Below are 19,129 nucleotides of genomic sequence, written 5' to 3' on the forward strand. Positions count from 1 at the left end.
TAACTTTAAACAAAACAAAAAACCAGTGGGCAGTGGCTTAAATGCTCAATCATAGAAAAAGAAAAAAAAAAGATGCGCTGGTTTTTTCATGACAGCATTAGATCCTTAGAGGATTTGGTTAAAACTATATAAGATACAAAAAGAGGTAACCATAACGTCAAACATCAAAGGACCTTCTATTTCAAATTGGATAAACCCTTTAGTTGGTAACAAATGATGGAATACAAAAACTCCAATGGAACTCAAATCATAAGCATAAAATAACATTCTTCTTTGTACTTTTATCTTTGAAAAAATAAAATTGTAACTGTCATTCCTATCTCTAACTTCAAAATTATAAATCAAGTAACCTTAGCATATCACATTGGTGACCAATAATTCCTAAAGCTAAAACCAGGGGAAAGAGCACAGTGATCTCAAATAATAAGATAATAAAAACCCATATGGCATAAGAAAAATACATCTGGTACAGGTCTGTATGGAATCTGCATTCCTAAGGCTAAAACCAGGGGAAAAAGCACAGTGATCTCAAATAATAAGATAATAAAAAGTAAAAACCCATATGGCATAAGAAAAATACATACACTACAGGTCAGTAAGGAATCTGTATATCAACAACTTAAGAAAGTAAGACCCAAAATTACATCACATTCAAACAATTTAACCGTGCATGGCAAGAGGCAAGTCAATACCAAAAGCCATTTTAAACAATCAAGAGGCATTAACAGTTTATATAAAAGAATGAAGGTGTATGGTGAAAAGAATGAACAATATCAATACCAAATAATACATACAAAACAAAACCCTCATAATTTATCAAATTCGTGTAACAATAACAGTTCACCAAAAATCAGGATCAATTAAAGAAACATGTTTGCACGGGCCATTCCGACTCTCATGTTTGCGCTGGTTTCTTCAACTCAGACTTGTACCTGTTATCCTCAAATGTCCCCAGCACAGTCCCTACCACACAACTCAACTTCAATTCACAAAACAACTACACCACACACATACTGACATACATATTGTGCCAAAACAGAAATCAGAGAATCCTAAGCTTGGACTGAGCAGAGAATCCTTGAGAAGAGGCGAGAACAACAGCGACATGTGCGGACTTAGCAGCGGCGGCAACTGCCTGGTCGAGGCTTTTAAACGGAGCAGAACCAGAAACGGACTTGCCGAGACCAACCAAGGCTAGTCTCTTAGATCCAAGCCCGGCGGCGTTTCTGGCCGGATTTTCCGGTGAAATGAGGCTTCAGCCAAGAGACCGTTCAGTTTGGAGTCGAGCGAGTTGAGGATGTGGTTCTCGAATGGCGAGTCGCTGTTTCTGGCGACGTCGTTCTCCGTGACGGTGACGGCAAGAAGGTCGCCCTTCCATTTAGCGACGTCGAGGTCCTTCGCGGCGAAGGAGAGGTTGGGGGTTTCAGTGGTGGTGGGAGTCGATTTGTGAACTGCTTTGTTTGTGAATGAGTGTGGTTGATACGCTTGACTTGGACTGAATTTATACAAAACAGGAGATAAGAGAGCACAAGAAACTCTGATTTGATTTGTGCGAGACCCGTAATTGACATTGAGCATATCAAATTTGTGGCCAACGCAATGGGGAAATCGGCACAAACTGGTTCTGCTAAACTGAAGACTAAAGGACTTCCATATAAAACCGTATGAGAATATGACACGTGGACAGCTGCTTAGAGAGTGACACCTCGGATTTTTGTCCTCCTTAAGGGCTTGTGCTTTGTATCTAGTATAGATAGTAAGTCATCATATATATGAAGCATTTATTTCTTATCATCCTAAATTAATAGGACAGTTTATGTCCACTTGCTTTAACAATCCACAAAACTAATTCCACAAAGCTACCAACGGTTGCACCTTGCACACAATGCTAGGTAGTTGTTTATATTTTTTTTAGACTACTTAAACTAGAGATTACAGTTGGTATCATAGAAAGACCCTAGAGAGGATACAAAGAAAGACATACTGTGATGTCATTTGCTTTATCTGCATTGTTTATTTTAGGGGTGTGATGCTTCAATTTCTCTTGATTCCACTCCTTTAGTTCATTGTAAAGTTGAACAGCTGAAACTATAATATGATAAACAAATTATTTGTGGTTGTGCCTCCAGTAGTTCTATCGCCTTCTCCATTTAAACTTTGCAGACTTTAAGTGTTGCAACTTCATCAGTCCTGCAGGCTGCAGTCAAAAGTGAATTCAAGTGATACTCTAAGAGGAATTCAACTTTTTGCAGTTCTTCTGGTCAAATTGGTATTAACGAACGGGTTATACATGTTATTCCAACCTATATATAGGTTCTATGATAACAGTGAAAAAAGGATTGTTTGAGATCAATGTTTTAACTACTTCCTGTGCTCTGGATTCACAAGGGTATGAAATACAAAAATAACTAAATGCAAAGGTTCAAACTAAAGCTAAAATATAACAAATGAGAGTGGACATTTTATACTTATATTAAAGTAGATTAAGATTTTAATTATTAGAAGAAGAATAGACTTTTTGTGTTTGTACAACCTCTAAATAATAAAGATTCAAACTATAATTTAGTTATATACACAACCAAGTTTTCATTTATTTTCTAATTTTTTCCTAACCTTTACATCCTCCCTTGGCAATTTTCTACAATCTTTAAATTATTAATTGAGTTTTTATTCACGGCCTAACATATAAAGAGATCGTCATATGTTAATTTAATCTTATGAATCAATACAATCGATATAAAAATGCTTATCTCATTATAAGTTTTGCAAAAATCAAACATTAATTAAGAATAGTTCTCATGGAAGTTTACAATCTCATTTTCATATTTGATCGATGTCTTTAATATATTTTGTAATACAATTCAAAATTGTTTCTATGCAATAAGAACAAATAATAACACATATAACTGGTTTGAATTGGGATGTGCGTTTCCACTTGGTCTTTAGAATAAATGAGCAGATTACTTGGTTGTTCTTCAGGCATAGTATGCAAAGTTTTAATTTTAGCAGTAATAATATGCCTTACTCTGTTTTCTCTTATCAGAGATGTTGTTAATGGAGTTATACGCTCAAGACTGATGTAATTGATTTTTTGGGCTTTAGCCCCTTAATCTATCAAAAATTAAAAATTAGTCATTATTATAGATTTGCAGGATGCTGGGTGATCCCTCGAATGAATTTGGACATCAATGACTAATAAGTGCATACGCTTATGGGCTTGGAGGGATGTGATCATCCCGAACGAATTTTGGCCTTAAATCCCGATAAGCGCACACGTTTAAGAGTTTTGAGAGTTATGATCCTTCTTATCTTCCTTCCCTAGAACATTCAATGACTTGCCCTTAGGTCCCCAAGCATTAAACCCACCAGTAATTGACTATGTCCTACATTGTGATTCTAGCCGTAAATAACCGCCAATTACCCCAAAAGTAATAAAAGCCATTACCATCATATTTACAAGGCAAATACACATAATGATGGAGAGAACCCTCTAGCAGTCCAAGAGGCAAGAAGGGGGCATATAAGATGACACCTTAAGTTCGAAGAATGATCATCTTCTTCATGGGTCATTTAGACAATCCCATTGTAAAATTATTTCTCAGTGCATCGCACGGACACGAGAAGATCATAACAACATATAAGTGTTTCACTAATTAAAATTGTATGTTTCAATAAATAAATCTTTGTATTATTCCATATATATATATATATATAAGTACTCAATTATTATAATTAAAAATTAATTTATTAAAAAATTACCTGTGTCGTGCGATAAATCAATATCAATATCAATATATATAAGAAAAGAAAAACTTATATCAGGCTGATTTAGTGACGTGTCATTCTCACATTAATTCTCATAAAAAATTACTTTTTTAAATTTTAAACTTGATTAGGATGTAAGTTGTTTATTTCTTGATTTTATCTTAATTTATTTCTAAATTTCAATTCATGAGGTGTCACTCTCAGATTAATTCTCATGTCAATTTGATGAGGTGTCACTTCCAGATTAATTATCATTTGATATTAAAAATATTTAAAAAAAACCATTTATGTACCTAAAAATAAACTTTTTCTTCACCTAAATTTTAATTTCATAACAAATCTTGAAACCGATTTTTAAAAGGTAATTTTAAATATGAGAATTTTAAAAGATTTACCGAAATTATCTAAGATATACCTAGATTAAATAAAAAAGTAAAAATTAAAGAAAAATATTATAATTTTTTTTTATAAAAACAACCAAATCACAATAAAAACTCATAAAATTTGAAAATTCAATAAAAATCCGAAAATTCAATAAAAATATCATAAAATTTAACTAAATATTCTAAAAACAAACTTTTTCTTCACTATAATTTATTTCTCCTATTATAACTAAGGAAAAAAAAATACAAATTAGGTATATTCTGTTATTTGTTTGAAACGAGTTTGTTTTATATTTCAGATTAATAATATATAATCATTTTAAATAATCAAATGTTCATGTATTATCTAATATACACTGAAGTTAAGGAATAATTTAATATCACCTATCTTTTTATAGCTGCAAACATTATTAAAATAAATCTATTTATTTTATAAATTATTGAATTAAAAATTATAACTCATAGAATCGTTCGTCCGTGCATCGCACGGTAACGGGCTATTATCCTAGTTATATACATACGAGAGCATATCCAATATTTTTCCGTTAGAGGCCAAAATGAAATTAAAAAATCTATAAAATCTCAGGGTCTGGACTAAGAATAAATTCTTTTCTGTAAACATATTTATAATCAACAAAGAATTTAAAATTCTGATCACCCCCCAACCCTTTTAGACATGCCCCTGCGTATATAGGATTAAGAATATAATTCTATTTAGAAACTAGATATTATACCCGTGCAACACACTATAATAATTTTCATATAATATTAAAAAATATCGTAAATAAAAATATAACAGAAAAAATTATTGTTCTTAGACATCGAAATAGATAGTTTTAGAGTTTTTTTGATGCATTAAATTACTTAGTTAGAGTTCTCTTTATGTAAATAAAGGATATTACTGAAATTTAATAAAAAATTTGAAAAGAAAAAATATTATTAATAATATAAGAAAGCTTGAGAAAATATTTTTAGTACTATATAATAGATCAAAATAAATATTTGAAATTATTTTTCAAATAATACACACATGCAGTATATTTAATAGTAAATATCTTATCGAGACATTCATTTAATTTTGAAACTATTTTTCTAGATTGTTCATTAATAAGTTTTATCTTTACTACTATTTAATTTAGTTTAAATTATTAAAATTGTCTGCATATAAATATATTTCTTGATTTTTTCTCTCAATTTATGATTGATAATTAATATTCTAACTATTTTAAGTACTACGTAATAAGTTATTCTTTCGTATAAGAAAATGAAAAGTTGACAATTAATAGTTAATAATAATGTTAATAACATAAAATATCCATCAATAATTTATTAATATCATTATTAAGAAAAATCACAAGTTAATTTAAAATTATATTTTAAAATAGCAAAAAACTACATTATAGTTAATTTAAACAACATGCATAATCATTTCACATTTTAAAATTAAATTCCAAAATATATATTTACAAAAAGCATTCAACCATTAACAAATTTCAGTATTTAACATGTTTATTTTATTTAAAATATATTTATTTGTCCTATTTTTGTATCTTTTCATTTTTTCAACCTTATGTCGATAATAAATTGATATGAAAATGAAAATTTATGTAATCTTGCCAGTAATGTAGAGCTCATGTCTTATATATATATATAATTTATTAAGATGATATCTATCTTTAGTACTTAATTTTTTATTTATACGTAAAATTTAGTAATAAGTTTAATTGGTTAATTTTTTAAATTCATCAACTTAGGATTAATAATTAAAATTTTAATTTTAATTTTAATTTTAATATATTAGAGTTTAAATTTTTTTATTAAAAATCATTTTACAATATGTGAAATTGAAAAGTTTTTTTTTTAATTTGGAAATTGAAAGGTTTAACAATTATTAATTAATATAATGAATAATAAAGTAGATGTAGTTATTTTTTTAGTTTGTATTTTATTATCTAATGTATTTAATACACAAAGGTAAAGTAATCAATGCAAAAAAGTTCAAGTCTTCTTTACATATATATAGATAGATTTATAAAACCTACTATTAATTATAATTTAAAATAAGCTTGTAGGCTTTAGGAAATTCAATGCGACATTGCATATACCCTACCTATTACCAGTGACGGATCCAGAAATTTATTGTTGTGAGGGCAACATATACATATTAATTCATAAAAAAATTAATATATACAATTAAAAGTGAGGACAATTTTTTTACCAAAGAGGACACAAATGATGACATATTTTACCAAAGGGATCATAAAAAACCACATACTTTTACTGCTAAGTGAGGACATTTAGTAAAGTGGAACATAAGTGAGGGCATTTTTTACCAAAGGGGCGGGCCATAAAAAACCACACACTTTTACCACTCAATTTTTTTACTAAAGATTGTTCTCAAAATCAAGTGAGGGCACCTGCCCTCATAGTCATCTATAACCTAGATCCGTCCCTGCCTATTACCATACACATTTTCATGACCAACATCATGTACATGTGGTGCTTCTGGGTTTTGCTAAGGAGATGCCACTTGGTCGGGTCCTGTTCCACATGACCAACATCATGTACGTTATGCTCACTAGCCTCTCGTCAATGTTTCCAGTGCGATGCAGTAGGGGTCACACGCGGTCCCCCTTCATCACGCTACCTACATGGCCACCAGGTGTGACCCATATTTCGACGTTTCTGTCCCCATCCTCGTCTACGACTATAACCACTGCGCCAAGGATGCGACCCTATCATCACCATAAATAGCATGCAACTTATTCTGGTGTTTAAAACTCAGAAGGTAAATAATATTTTGGGTTTTAAAACCTAGAACGACGTATCTCCACCCAAGTGGCGAAAGCTTCGCCGAGAACACAATAAAAAGGGGAAAGAGGAAAATGAGAAATGAAGAAGAAGATGAAGATGAAGCTTGATGAAGTTCTGAGGAAGAAGAAAAAAATGAAGAGCTTCAAGAGTGAGAGTGAGAGGGAAGGGGAACGTGGAAAGGCAAAGAGGTGAGGTTTAAACTTTAAAATGGAGGTAGTGTGGGGATTAAATGTTTGGGTGGGGTGTTAAATTGAGTGATGGGTGTTAAAATTAACCCCCACAATAAAAACGATGCCTACCATTTCCAAGATCACGTAAAACAGAACAATCACATTAATCACCTTATCCCCCGCTTCTCGTGCTTCGACACTGTCACAACGTCACTGATTATTGTCTCATAAAAAACTAATCATATGATCAATTTTTTCTAGCAACCCAAAATTTCATGGTGCTTTGGTCACTTTTTTCTCAGATCAAAAGTAGTAGGCAGTTGGCGTCGAGTTCAAAAAAAAAAGCCAGTTGGCGTCTATCTTGTTTGGTGTCTTGTGAAAATTCGATTAAAAATTTGGATCAGATGCACACGGGCCGGGATTATCTCCAGTAGATTTCTCTCAATTTTCTCCAGTGGACATTTCTGGCCGTTTTGAACCCCCACAAAATGTAGCCAGTTGCCACAAATTCTGTCAATTTTTTGCAGCATCATTTTGTGGTAGCTGGAAACATTTTGTGGCGGTCCACAAATGTCAACTGGAGAAAAATCGAGAGAAATCCACTAGAGAGGATCCAGACCCGATGCACACACACACACAAAAAGTTGGGTAACCTTATAAGATTTTTTGATACATTAATCCAGTTTTTTTTATTTTCTCATAACAAAATTAAAATTAATGTGTTTTTTTTATACTCTTGACCATAAATTATGTAATATGCCGGCATGACCCCTAGATATACTTTTAGTTAATACTTCTTTCTTAATTATAAGACATAATACAAAAAATTGCGTTTATTAAGGAAATACTAAATGTGTCTAGTTGGTATATTGATTTTAAAAAAATGCATATATTCTTCCATATTCACCCTTTGTTATTTTCTTTTACTAATAATCATTGCATTAATAGTAAGTGGTAATTAGCAATTTGGAAATGAAAACACACAATTAATGTAAGGTGTATATATGGAAGAGTACAATACTACAATATACTTTTAGCTGAATAATTGTAAAATGTCCTATATTTATGAACATGAAAATGTAAAACTAAGTCTTATAATTAGCAACGGAGGGAATAGGGATTAACAAATCTTTCAAAGATCGCTTCCGCATGCCAATTCCATCTTTGACAAGGGTTACTAAGGTTCTTCTTTTTTCTTATAATTATACAATTGCAACAAATCTTCTTCACTAGTCCCTCCCCCAACCCTCATGCCCTCTGCCACAACCACTACCACCACCAGATCTTGTCCTCATTCTCCCACCAATCAGTACCCTCCACTTGCTCCTCCAAATCCGCAGGACCAATATGCACCTGGATGAGAAGAACCCACCTTGAGGGTTGCAGTTGCAGTAGAGGGGACTATCCACTGCCACGTACACCAGGTTCACTGTTGTGGACGACAAAGGATGAGATTTGATAGAGTGCTTTGACAAGTTTTCCAGGTCATGCACGGCGGGGATATTTTATGTCCTTGCATTGTCTCAAATAATTGTTAACTAACTGTTATTTGTTCAAGATTATAAATGTATACCACCTTCCTTTTTTTCAATGATTTATCCAATTCACTCTTGCATAGTTAAACAGGCAAAGATAGAATTTGGTGGAGGAGGAATTTTGAGATCTTGAGCCTCGACGGTGAAGAAAGGTTGTTGTATTCTAGTTCCTGGGACCAGACGGTTAAGGTGTGGCGCGTGGTGAATTTTGAGTGCTTAGACTCCATCATCGCGCACAACAGCTTAATGTAGTGAAGCGTTCGGGGAATTCATTTTCACGGGCTCTGTTGATGGGACGGTGAAGGCGTGTAGAAGGGAGAATGCGAGGGAGGGGAAGAAGATGAAGCACATGTTGGACATGGTTTTGCTAAAGTAGAAGAATGTCATGATGACGCTGACGGTGGTTTAATACGTTACCTCCAATGGGCTGGTGAACTTTGGAGAGTGGGGCTAGAAGATCAAGCTCTCACACGACGACAACGCTTTGGAGGCCACAAGCTCATGATGTTGGGCCTTGCGATGGCTGGGAACCTCATCTTTAGCAGCTCTGCCGATAAGAATATTTGCGAGTGGAAGAGGGATGAGAGTTGGTCCACACATATTCGACCATAAAAATGATTTATGATATTAGTGGGGGGAAAATAATAACATCAATCAATATCAATCAATATATATTAGAAAAGAAGAACTTCCATCAGGCTAATTTAGTGACGTGTCATTCTCACGTTAATTCTCATAAAACAAATTCCACGTGTCATTCTAAGGTGAATTCTAATACAAAAAAATACATTTTTAAATTTTAGATTTGATTAGGATTTAGGTTGTTTATTTCTTTATTTTATCTTAATTTATTTTTGATTTATTTTTAGAGTATTAATTAATTTTTATGGTATTTTTATTGAATTTTTTAAAATAGAGATAATATCTATTTAAATAGGGATAAGTTTAGATAGATTTGGTTTCTTTTTATCTCTTTGTTAGATTAATAATAAACTAAATCTTAACAGATATTCAACAGAGTCCTTATATATCTTTGGCTTCTATACATTGGCTTCTATACATTTTCAGGACTTTTGGGTTAAATAACATTTGTGATTTTTCTCCTTGATTTGTAGGTTGAAGAAAATATTCGTAATGACGGGGTTAATCTCATGGCAGAGCGGTGTGATTACCTTTGAGACTCACGATATTGCTCAGGTTGGTGCTACGATCTATGATGAAAAATTTGATGTATGGATTCTCATCATTTATTACTTTTTCCTTTTTTTTTTAGATTTATGATTCTGGAAAGTGATATCATTTTCTCTTCCTATTTTCAAATTTTTTTGATGGCTCAAAGATAGGTCAAGGTTGATGGGGATATCTAGAAGAAGGAGCATGGGATGCTATCATTGAAAGGTTTGGACTTTACATGACATTTACTGTGTAGTTTTTAGATTCATGTCATGCCTTCACAGTAGTAATCTCCTTAGCACATGTGAGAGAATTTGATTTGAGTTTCTGGCCATTTATATTGATTGATTGTTTGGTCCTTTATATGCATCTTCTATAAACAGTCAATCATATTGTCGTGTTTTTGGATGATTTTATCATATTTTTCTTGCATTCTTACAAAGTTTTCTTCAACACATTGAATGCACTATTTCTCTATGAACAATAATTTTAGATTCAAAAAAAAATTAACTTTCAATTTTTTTTAATTCAAACAAAAAATTAAAGTTAATTTTTCATCCAACAATTTTGTATTGAATCTAAAGGAAAAATTTATGTTTGTTTTTCTCTTATGTTGTGAGTTTTTTATTTTATTTTTAGAGTATTAATTAATTTTTATTGAATTTTCATATTTTTATTTAATTCAGGATTTTATAAATTTTTATTTTTGATTTGTGAGGTTTTGGTAGTTTTTATCTATCCTTAATTAGCACATTTTTAAATTTTAGATTTGATTAGGATTTAGTTTGTTTATTTCTTGATTTTATCTGTGGGTCTTTTATTTTATTTTGGATTTATTTTTAGAGTATTAATTAATTTTTATCGTATTTTTATTGAATTTTCGGATTTTTATTTAATTCAGGATTTTATGAGTTTTTATTGTGATTTGCTAGATTTTGGTAGTTTTAATCTATCTTTAATTAGTTCCTTTTTAAATTTTAGATTTGATTAGGATTTAGGTTGTTTATTTCTTGATTTTATCTTGGGTCTTTTATTTTATTTTGAGAGTATTAATTTTTTATGGTGTCTTTATTGAATTTTCGGATTTTTATTTAACTTATGATTTTATAAGTTTTTATTGTGATTTGCTAGATTTTGATAGTTTTTATCTATCTTTAATTAGTACCTTTTTAAATTTTAGATTTGATTAGGATTGAGATTGTTTTTCTTGATTTTTTCTTTATTTGTCTTATTTTTATTTAATGTTAATTCCGGGAAAAAGGAAGCTGATCTGGTGCTGAGGGTCCACAGAGCTACCATGGACACACAGAGATTTGATGGTTGCTAGGTGAATTTGGCAGAGTTTCTCATTAGCTGCGGACTGCGATTATTTCTACATTTTTTCCACTTATCACCTAAGAGAAATGTGTTTACTTAAATTTTCAAACTCATGTAAGGATGTAACAGAAGGAGAAATTAATCAGGGACTACTAGGTTAGTTAGATGTTATTATAGTAGTTCCTTAGTACTAGGATGAGATGAACTATAAATAGAGAGAAATTTTATGAGTTTTTATTGGGATTTGTTAGATTTTGGTAGTTTTTATTTATCTTTAATTAGTACTTTATTAAATTTTTTATTTGATTAGAATTTAGATTGTTTATTTCTTGATTTTATCTTAATTAAAAAAATATTTTCTAAAATTCGACCTGGAAATACTAGGATGCACACTCCTTTAATTCATATTTTTTATTTCATTCAATAAATATATCATACACTCATGAATTAAAAATAAACATGAAATATCAACGTTTTTTTGACTAGAAATTACGTAAAATCAAAGTAAAAACTAGCAAAAATCACTAAAAAAAAATCAGCCACCATGTAACATTATATTTAATGTAAATGAAAATTTTAAATTCCTCATCTCTTGATTCTGAGACGTTCTATTTTAGGTGATAAACTAGGTAATTTATTATTTTTTGTTTATAAAAAATTTCATGTGTTATTCCATTAGAAAGTTTCTCTTCTGTTGACACGTGTCATTCCATATTTCAAAATATTTGCTCTAATTATCTAAGATTTACCTAGATTACTCATTACTAAATTTATTTTCAAAATAAATTTTGAAACCGTTTTCATTATCTCTTCAAATGAGGAAAATTCTCTAGGCTAATTTACTGCATATTTACCGGAATCCCCTGATTTCTCCTTTTATTTTTTTCATGATCTACAATATAAAAATAAAATATGTAGCGCTGAGATTATAAAATATCAAAATTTTAAAATATTTTTCCTAATTAACTAAGATACTGCATCAACCATCTCATCTCTTATATGTACCTGCAACTCGACTTAAAATTCAAAAGGCAAACATATAACTATCATATCTTATTTCTAACAAACTCAATCTCCTAATATCATAAATTAATTAATTCCATTATAATTTTAATAACCAATAAAAGAAAGCAATAACCGACTCAAAATATATTAAAATACACACTCAACCAAGATACATGGACAATTGAACATGTACACGAAGCATGAGTTTTCCAGAAACATGGACTCAAATACAACTAGGTTCTTAAACAAATATGACTAACAGTGTATTATAACCATTATTGGAGAAGGATTTTGATGTTGGATGTAAACAGATTGGATATGAATGTAGTTTGTGGTGATTTAGGCATTTGATGTTGGATACATTCTTCAACTATATTCTTTGGATTGGAGGATGCATCTTGCTTGCTCCCAGCAAGGTCCTAAAAGGTGTGTGTGGATTCTTTGTTTCAGCACGATTAGAAGATGGATAGATGATTGGAGGATTTTTAAAGGCTCTAACAACTATGTTTGTACCTAAGGTATGTTATTTCAAACTGATTTTTTGCATTTTTTTATGGGATGGCGAGAAATAGTGATCATCCAAGTTTATTTTGGTTTTATTTTTTAAATTCTATCTCTCACGATCAATAATTGTTAGTTAATTTATTTTTAACAAGTGACTATGCTACCTTTGTCAGTTTGATAATTGTACCATTGTTGATTATGCATCTTATTTCTTATACAAAGGTATGTTCTTTTCATATAAAACCTTCTATTGTTGTATTTGGAGTACTATTTTTGTGTAATTGAAGGAGTGATCGCATTCAGAAATTATGCACCTTTTGAAGAAATTTTCTTTTCCACCCTTAAGATGGGAAAACAATTTGATGTTTAGTATTTTGGTCAAGTTTCTGGAACTCTATTCCCTGATTAACCATTGTTTCAATGGAGGTTTGGGAATTAGATTTCCCGTTTAAGAAATAAGTTATTAGAAGCAACTTGAGAGGTAATTCTTGAATGGTTAAAATTAAAACCATACATGCTCGCAATTGATGTCAAGTTTGTGTTCCGTCCCGATTCAAGTCTACTCCTTTTTCCAAGTATGCTTACATTGCTTTTCTCCTTCTCTAAGAAGGTGGTTTAGGGCAGCAAAGATTCATTTTTACTGCTTTTATGTCAGTTGTGTGTCACTTTGAGGCTAACCTTCTAATCAAGCATTTTACTTTGAGACTAACCTAGCTTTTAGCCACTGTTTATGCCTCTTATCAACTTTTAGAAGAATCAGTCAAATTTATGTTTAAGGTAAAATCAAATCACTGAATCATGTATTTGATCCCAATATAATATATAGATGATTTGAACTGATTGATTATTTCTATTGTCTTAGGACTTAGGAGTAAAGCTCCAATTGTGGAAGTGAGGCTCAAGAATTTGACTATTAAGGTTGATTCCTATGTTGTTAGCAGAGCTTTGCCAAATATACCAAGCTCTGCATTGAACATTGTAGTAATACTTCTTGGTACCTGTGGGATAAGTACTGCTATGAGAACAAAGTTTTACTAAGGTTGATCCTTTGTTTCTCATATAAAAGCACTTTTACGAGGTCAAAAAAGCATCTCATGCAGTAGCACTTCAAGGGGATCAAAGAAGTAGGTGAAATGTGAATTTTTAGATGGTATGATGTCATATCCAATTAGTACTTATGGAATATATTTGATGATTCACTAATGAAATGTCGAATATTAATGAGTGAATTTTAGAGCTTGGAGTCATCCAATACTATTAGAGGGAAGAGGTGGAAGAAGAAGAATAGTTAAAAGTTGAACCGTTCAGATTAGGTAAAGAAAAGTTAAGAGTAATTATATTTATATATGTATATAACTATAATAATTTGATAGTAAGAATAGTATGAGGAATAAAAAATATTAATACATATGTACTATAAATTTATTAGTGCTAACATATTTGAGTTACGAAATCTCACGGGAAAGAACATTTTACATGAAAAATGAAAATTTGTACGAGTGAAAAAAAAACATTTTTATATAACTTAAGTGTACTTTTAATAATGTAAACAATAATTATATATTTATGTATTGTTACATATCTAAAACACAAAAACAATATCTTTTATGTAACACGGGTATACATCTTCACAAACAAAATTCAGTTATACCTCATATATACAAAACTTTACAAAACACTAGAATTAAGTGTCTGAATTTATGCTATTTAAATATTTACATCTTTATTATGATTATTCTTACCTTAGTATCTTAAACTTTTTATAATTTAAAATATCGATCGATTTATCAAATACAATAGACAAATTCCCCGTGCAACGCGCGGGTAAAAAAACACTAGTTAATTTTAAAAATTCAAAAATTGAATAGAAACCGGAACATCATCAATCAAATAACTTGGTGGACCACCACAACCTCACACACAAACATGGTAATAAATTAATTTTGATGAAAATTTAGGGAAAAAAACATGATAAATGATTAAAAGGTCATCCTATCAATCTTACAATGCAAATGTTGTCATTTGGGTTAAACTAATGTTTAAAAGTATAAAATTCTTGTCAGATTATCTTCCATTTGACTCGTTTGGTGGTTAGATATGATAAAAGCAAAATATGATAAATGATTGGATAAAGACATGATATGATAAGAACTCTTATCATATCATGCGTTTGAGGTGAACAAGATATTGATAGGATATGATAGAAACAATGAAAAATATATCAAACGGACGCTAATTACTTCACATTTTACAAATGCAATACTACTACCAAATAGTTTGATGCTAGAAAGCAATATTGAGCTAACAATTTTGAATTCTAGGCGTCCCAATTGAACACGGATTTCAAACAAAGTGGTCACGGCTAGCTGCAATATTCTAATCCAATCTATTCTAATCACTACCTACCAAACAGGCAAAGGCCACAAAGCAGTAAATTCCCACCACAGGTCCAGGTTCATTGAACCCAACAAACTTTGCCTTTGAGGCAGCAAAACAGGTAAAGTAATTTTCACGTTTAATTCAATTCCAAAGATAGAAAGATCATAACTAACGCTCCCATTCTGTCCAGGTTCAATGTATCTATCAGTTAATTCAGTAATTAACGCCTAATTATCTTTTTTTAACTTGGCAACTAATTAAGTTAATCAAGGGTTATTTATATTTTATCAATGCGAGTCACGTGACAGACAAGTTGAGCCGTTGGTTAAAATCTTGACGCCATAAATAGCCAGCTTTTCTGCGTCGAAAGCCTCACACACCTTCTTGATCACCCGAGAGAGAAAGAGGAAGAGTATTATAGAGAGAGAAAGTGCTAGAGAGAGAAACAGAGAGAGGAAGATCTGAAACCCTAATAAACCCTATTCATTCATCGATTTCCTCTCGTTTTCCCACACTCTCTTGTGCTTTTCCACCGTTAATTCTTCCTCGTTTTCTCGGGAAAGTTTCCAGATCCTCATGTAAGAACCCTAATCTCACAATGTCGTTGATTGCTGATCGATTTTGATTCCTGCTGCATTGTTTGATGATTTTGTGCGTTTAATTCGTGAATAATCTTTGTTTTTCAGAAGTAAGATTCAGCCATGGTTTTCTGGGTTTTTGGATATGGTTCACTGGTGTGGAACCCAGGATTTGAGTATGATGAGAAGGTTATTGGTTACATAAAGGATTACAGACGTGTGTTTGATTTAGGTAAGGCTACTTTTTGTGTGTTGAATTCATTCATCTTGAATTTGCTGTCACTGGTGCTTAGATCGTGCTGTTTTATTTTGCAGCGTGCATTGATCACAGAGGTACACCTGAACACCCTGCTAGAACTTGCACATTGGAGGAGAAAGAAGGAGAAATTTGCGTGAGTGTTTATTCTATTCCTATGGACTTTGTAGATATAGGTTTTCCACTCCTCATTATGAAATTGATTGTTTTTTTCCCATTGTTGGTGTGTTAGTAATTTAATTGTTGAATCCTAGGCTTCTTCTCATGGATGATTATGTCTTAAAGTGCTTTATTCTTATATAAGTTGACTTTACTTTTTTTACAATTTTTTGTTCCTTTTTTCAGTGGGGAGCAGTTTATTGTGTTCGAGGAGGCCCTGAGAAGGAAAAATTGGTTATGCAGGTAAATCTATTTTTACTTTAAACAATTTCCAAATCAGCTCTATGACATACACCCTCCCGTCACTATTATAAGAAAAAAACAAGTTTTTAGATTCATTAATAAATGATGTATCTAGTCATTATTATAAACTAGATACATATCACTTATTGAATGACTTCTTTCTTTTTTGCTTATAATAGTGACCGGAGGGTGTAAATGTAAATTGTAATTTTATCTTTCTGGGCAATGGGCATTATTTGGTCCAGGGTTTTAGAATCACAATTCCATTTTTGTATGATTTTCCAGACAAGTTATACCAAATGTAAATGTCCTTACAGGACTGATGTTAGACCAAATATGGCAATCAACACTTTGATTATCCACATACTTTTTTAAACCTTGATGATTTATGTACTTTTTGGCTTCAATTTTTTTGTTTTTTATTTTGTGTAGTATTTGGAGCGACGAGAATGTGAGTATGATCATAAGACTCTGGTAGACTTCTACAAGGTGAGTTGCACAAGACAATTGAATTTGTGTTTTTATTACTTGCAAGTGATTGTTAATTTTATCTTCGGTAGTTATTTCTTCTAACTTGGTATCCTTGGTATCTTTTCTTTAGGAAGGAGATTCATCACACCCTGCTCTTACTGGAGTCATAGTGTAAGTTATTAGACATTGTATTCAACTTTCTTCAGCTTATTGTTGATGATATTAAGTTACATAAACGGTATTTTCATACTTAGTAAGGCAAGTTTGCTGACAGATCTTTTGTGTTCATACAGATTCACATCTACTCCAGACAAAGTTAACAACAAATACTACCTGGGACCTGCTCCACTGGATGTCATGGCTAGGTAATTTTATAACTTTACACTCTCTACACTTTCCTACCCCTTTTTTATGTTGAAGTGGTGGCCTATCCTTCAGTTCCGCTAATCTTTGCTTATCCATTCAGGCAAATAGCAACTGCTCATGGCCCTTGTGGAAACAACAGGGACTACCTTTTCCTTCTTGAAAAGGCCATGCATAATATTGGTAAGTTCTCTCACTAGTCACTAGCATCTACAGTCAATATTATTCTATACATGCTGCTCCAATACAATCTGGTTTCCCATCTAAATTTGCAAGCACTTTCTTGTTATTATATGCATTCTGATGAGTTGAGAGGTTTGGTGTGCAGGCCATGAGGACGATATGGTGATAGAACTTGCCCATGAAGTGAGGAAAGTACTTGGAGTGGGGAATGTACTTCCAAACGACAAAAAATTGTCCGGACCAGTGCAAATTCAACACTCTCCTCATGCACCCATCCCAGCCCTTCAATTGCTCCCAATGCCGGAACCTATTGCTTTGGATAGTTGAGACTTGAGAGGCTAAGATGACTGGAATCTGATGCAGACTTTGACAACTAAACTGTTTCACTGTGGAACCTGCTAACCCATTCATTACTTGAATAAAAACATAGATGTTTCACTACCCCTAGTTTTGACGGCTTTGTCAGTCATTCCCTGAGATGTTACTTAGCTTCAGTGAGAGAAACGATGTATTGAGTTGGAATGTATGCTGATATTTTACACCATAGAAGTTAAAAATGTTGGTTCTTTCTATCTAGTTAACAGCAATGCAACTGAATTGCGCAACACATACTTTTGTTGAGTAAATTTTAAGTTGTTCTTTCTATCTAGTTAACGGCAATGCTACTGAATTGCACTATGCGTACTTTTGTTGAGTAAATCTTTGATTTTGTCTATTGGTAGCTTTGTTTACTTGATCTAATATGTGCGGTTAAATTTGGATGATGAGCTCAAACAAAATACGGCGTGATAAGCAAGCCATTGAGCTACTGATTTTTGTCTATCAATAGTAATAGTAATTGCCAGGAACATATACAGCACTCATATGTAAACACTGGTGATGGAGATGTAAATACTGAATGGTCGATCTGGTGGAAATGTTGATAATTTTGTAAGCTATGTTCAGGTTGGTGGGATTGGTGTTGGTGATGGGATTTTTGATGGAGCTGGGAATGGTGAGGTTGCTGGTGATGAGTTGGAGGATACTACAGGTCAAGGAATAATTCGACCTAGTGGTTAGTGCTGGGGTGGGTGAATGGAGTAGTTGATAACTAAATGCATGAGTTGTGGTGTCAGCACTGAGAAGGATAATGATGAAACTTGAAAGTGATAGCAGTGATGAGTGTGGTGTAAAATGAGTCCCATTTTGTAGGGTCTATTGTCGGTGTTTGTAGAATGGAGGGTGATTGTATGCCAACTTCAAAAAGAAGTTTAGGGGAGGGGGGACATTGATGAGGGATTTTATGATGGTAGCTGCTAAGTCTAAATATTTCAAAGTCGGAGAGGACAAAATGAATGAGATAGAGAAAATTGTTGTCAAAAAGCATATGAATGGTTGGCTAGCATCCTTACCAAAATGTGGTGTGAGCATGCAATTTCATTCTACCCCTGGTGTCCTGTTAAAATTGTTATTCAGACCCTCCCAACAGCTATTTACATCCCTCAAAAAGTGCAAAAATACTAAACTACCCTTAATGAAAAAAATATAAAAAAATTCTAACCCCAATCTTCACATTCTCTCTCCTTACCTCTTTCTTCCACCAACCACCACCACCCACCACCTCCGCCCCCACCACCACCCACCACCTCCATCGCCGCCACCACCGCTACCACCACTACAACCTTCATCTTATGTCAATTTTTACAATTTCAAATTTTAGGGAGTTGATTCTGTCTTTTTAAATTTTTTTCTGCAATTAAACGCACTCTAGAAGTGCCTGACTCACACACTTTAGAAATGCGTAAAAAACGCACTTTTAAAGTGCGTTAAAGTGCGTGCACTTTTAAGGGGG

The 19,129-nt window shown here is 32.3% G+C and overlaps 1 protein-coding gene across 1 annotated transcript; it reads left to right on the plus strand.

Annotated features, from left to right (window-relative positions):
- Nucleotides 1-15,407: 15,407 nt before the first annotated feature.
- Nucleotides 15,408-17,941, plus strand: LOC130727508 (gamma-glutamylcyclotransferase 2-1-like). Its single transcript, XM_057578656.1, has 9 exons — nt 15,408-15,623; nt 15,732-15,855; nt 15,939-16,015; nt 16,225-16,281; nt 16,714-16,770; nt 16,883-16,923; nt 17,046-17,117; nt 17,219-17,298; nt 17,444-17,941. The coding sequence occupies exons 2-9, from the start codon at nt 15,747-15,749 to the stop codon at nt 17,623-17,625; spliced, it is 675 nt and encodes a 224-aa protein (XP_057434639.1). The 5' UTR covers nt 15,408-15,623; nt 15,732-15,746; the 3' UTR covers nt 17,626-17,941.
- The last annotated feature ends 1,188 nt before the right edge of the window (nt 17,942-19,129 follow it).

This window comes from Lotus japonicus, chromosome 1, assembly GCF_012489685.1.
Source record: "Lotus japonicus ecotype B-129 chromosome 1, LjGifu_v1.2".
Taxonomy (NCBI): Eukaryota; Viridiplantae; Streptophyta; class Magnoliopsida; order Fabales; family Fabaceae; genus Lotus; species Lotus japonicus.

Excerpts from the sequence above, each read along its gene's own strand:
- LOC130727508 (XM_057578656.1), top strand. The coding sequence starts at position 15,747 with ATGGTTTTCTGGGTTTTTGGATATGGTTCACTGGTGTGGAACCCAGGA. Across the intron at positions 16,771-16,882 it reads CTCTGGTAGACTTCTACAAG|GAAGGAGATTCATCACACCC; the intron begins GTGAGTTGCACA and ends TCTTTTCTTTAG. Across the intron at positions 17,299-17,443 it reads AAAGGCCATGCATAATATTG|GCCATGAGGACGATATGGTG; the intron begins GTAAGTTCTCTC and ends TTTGGTGTGCAG.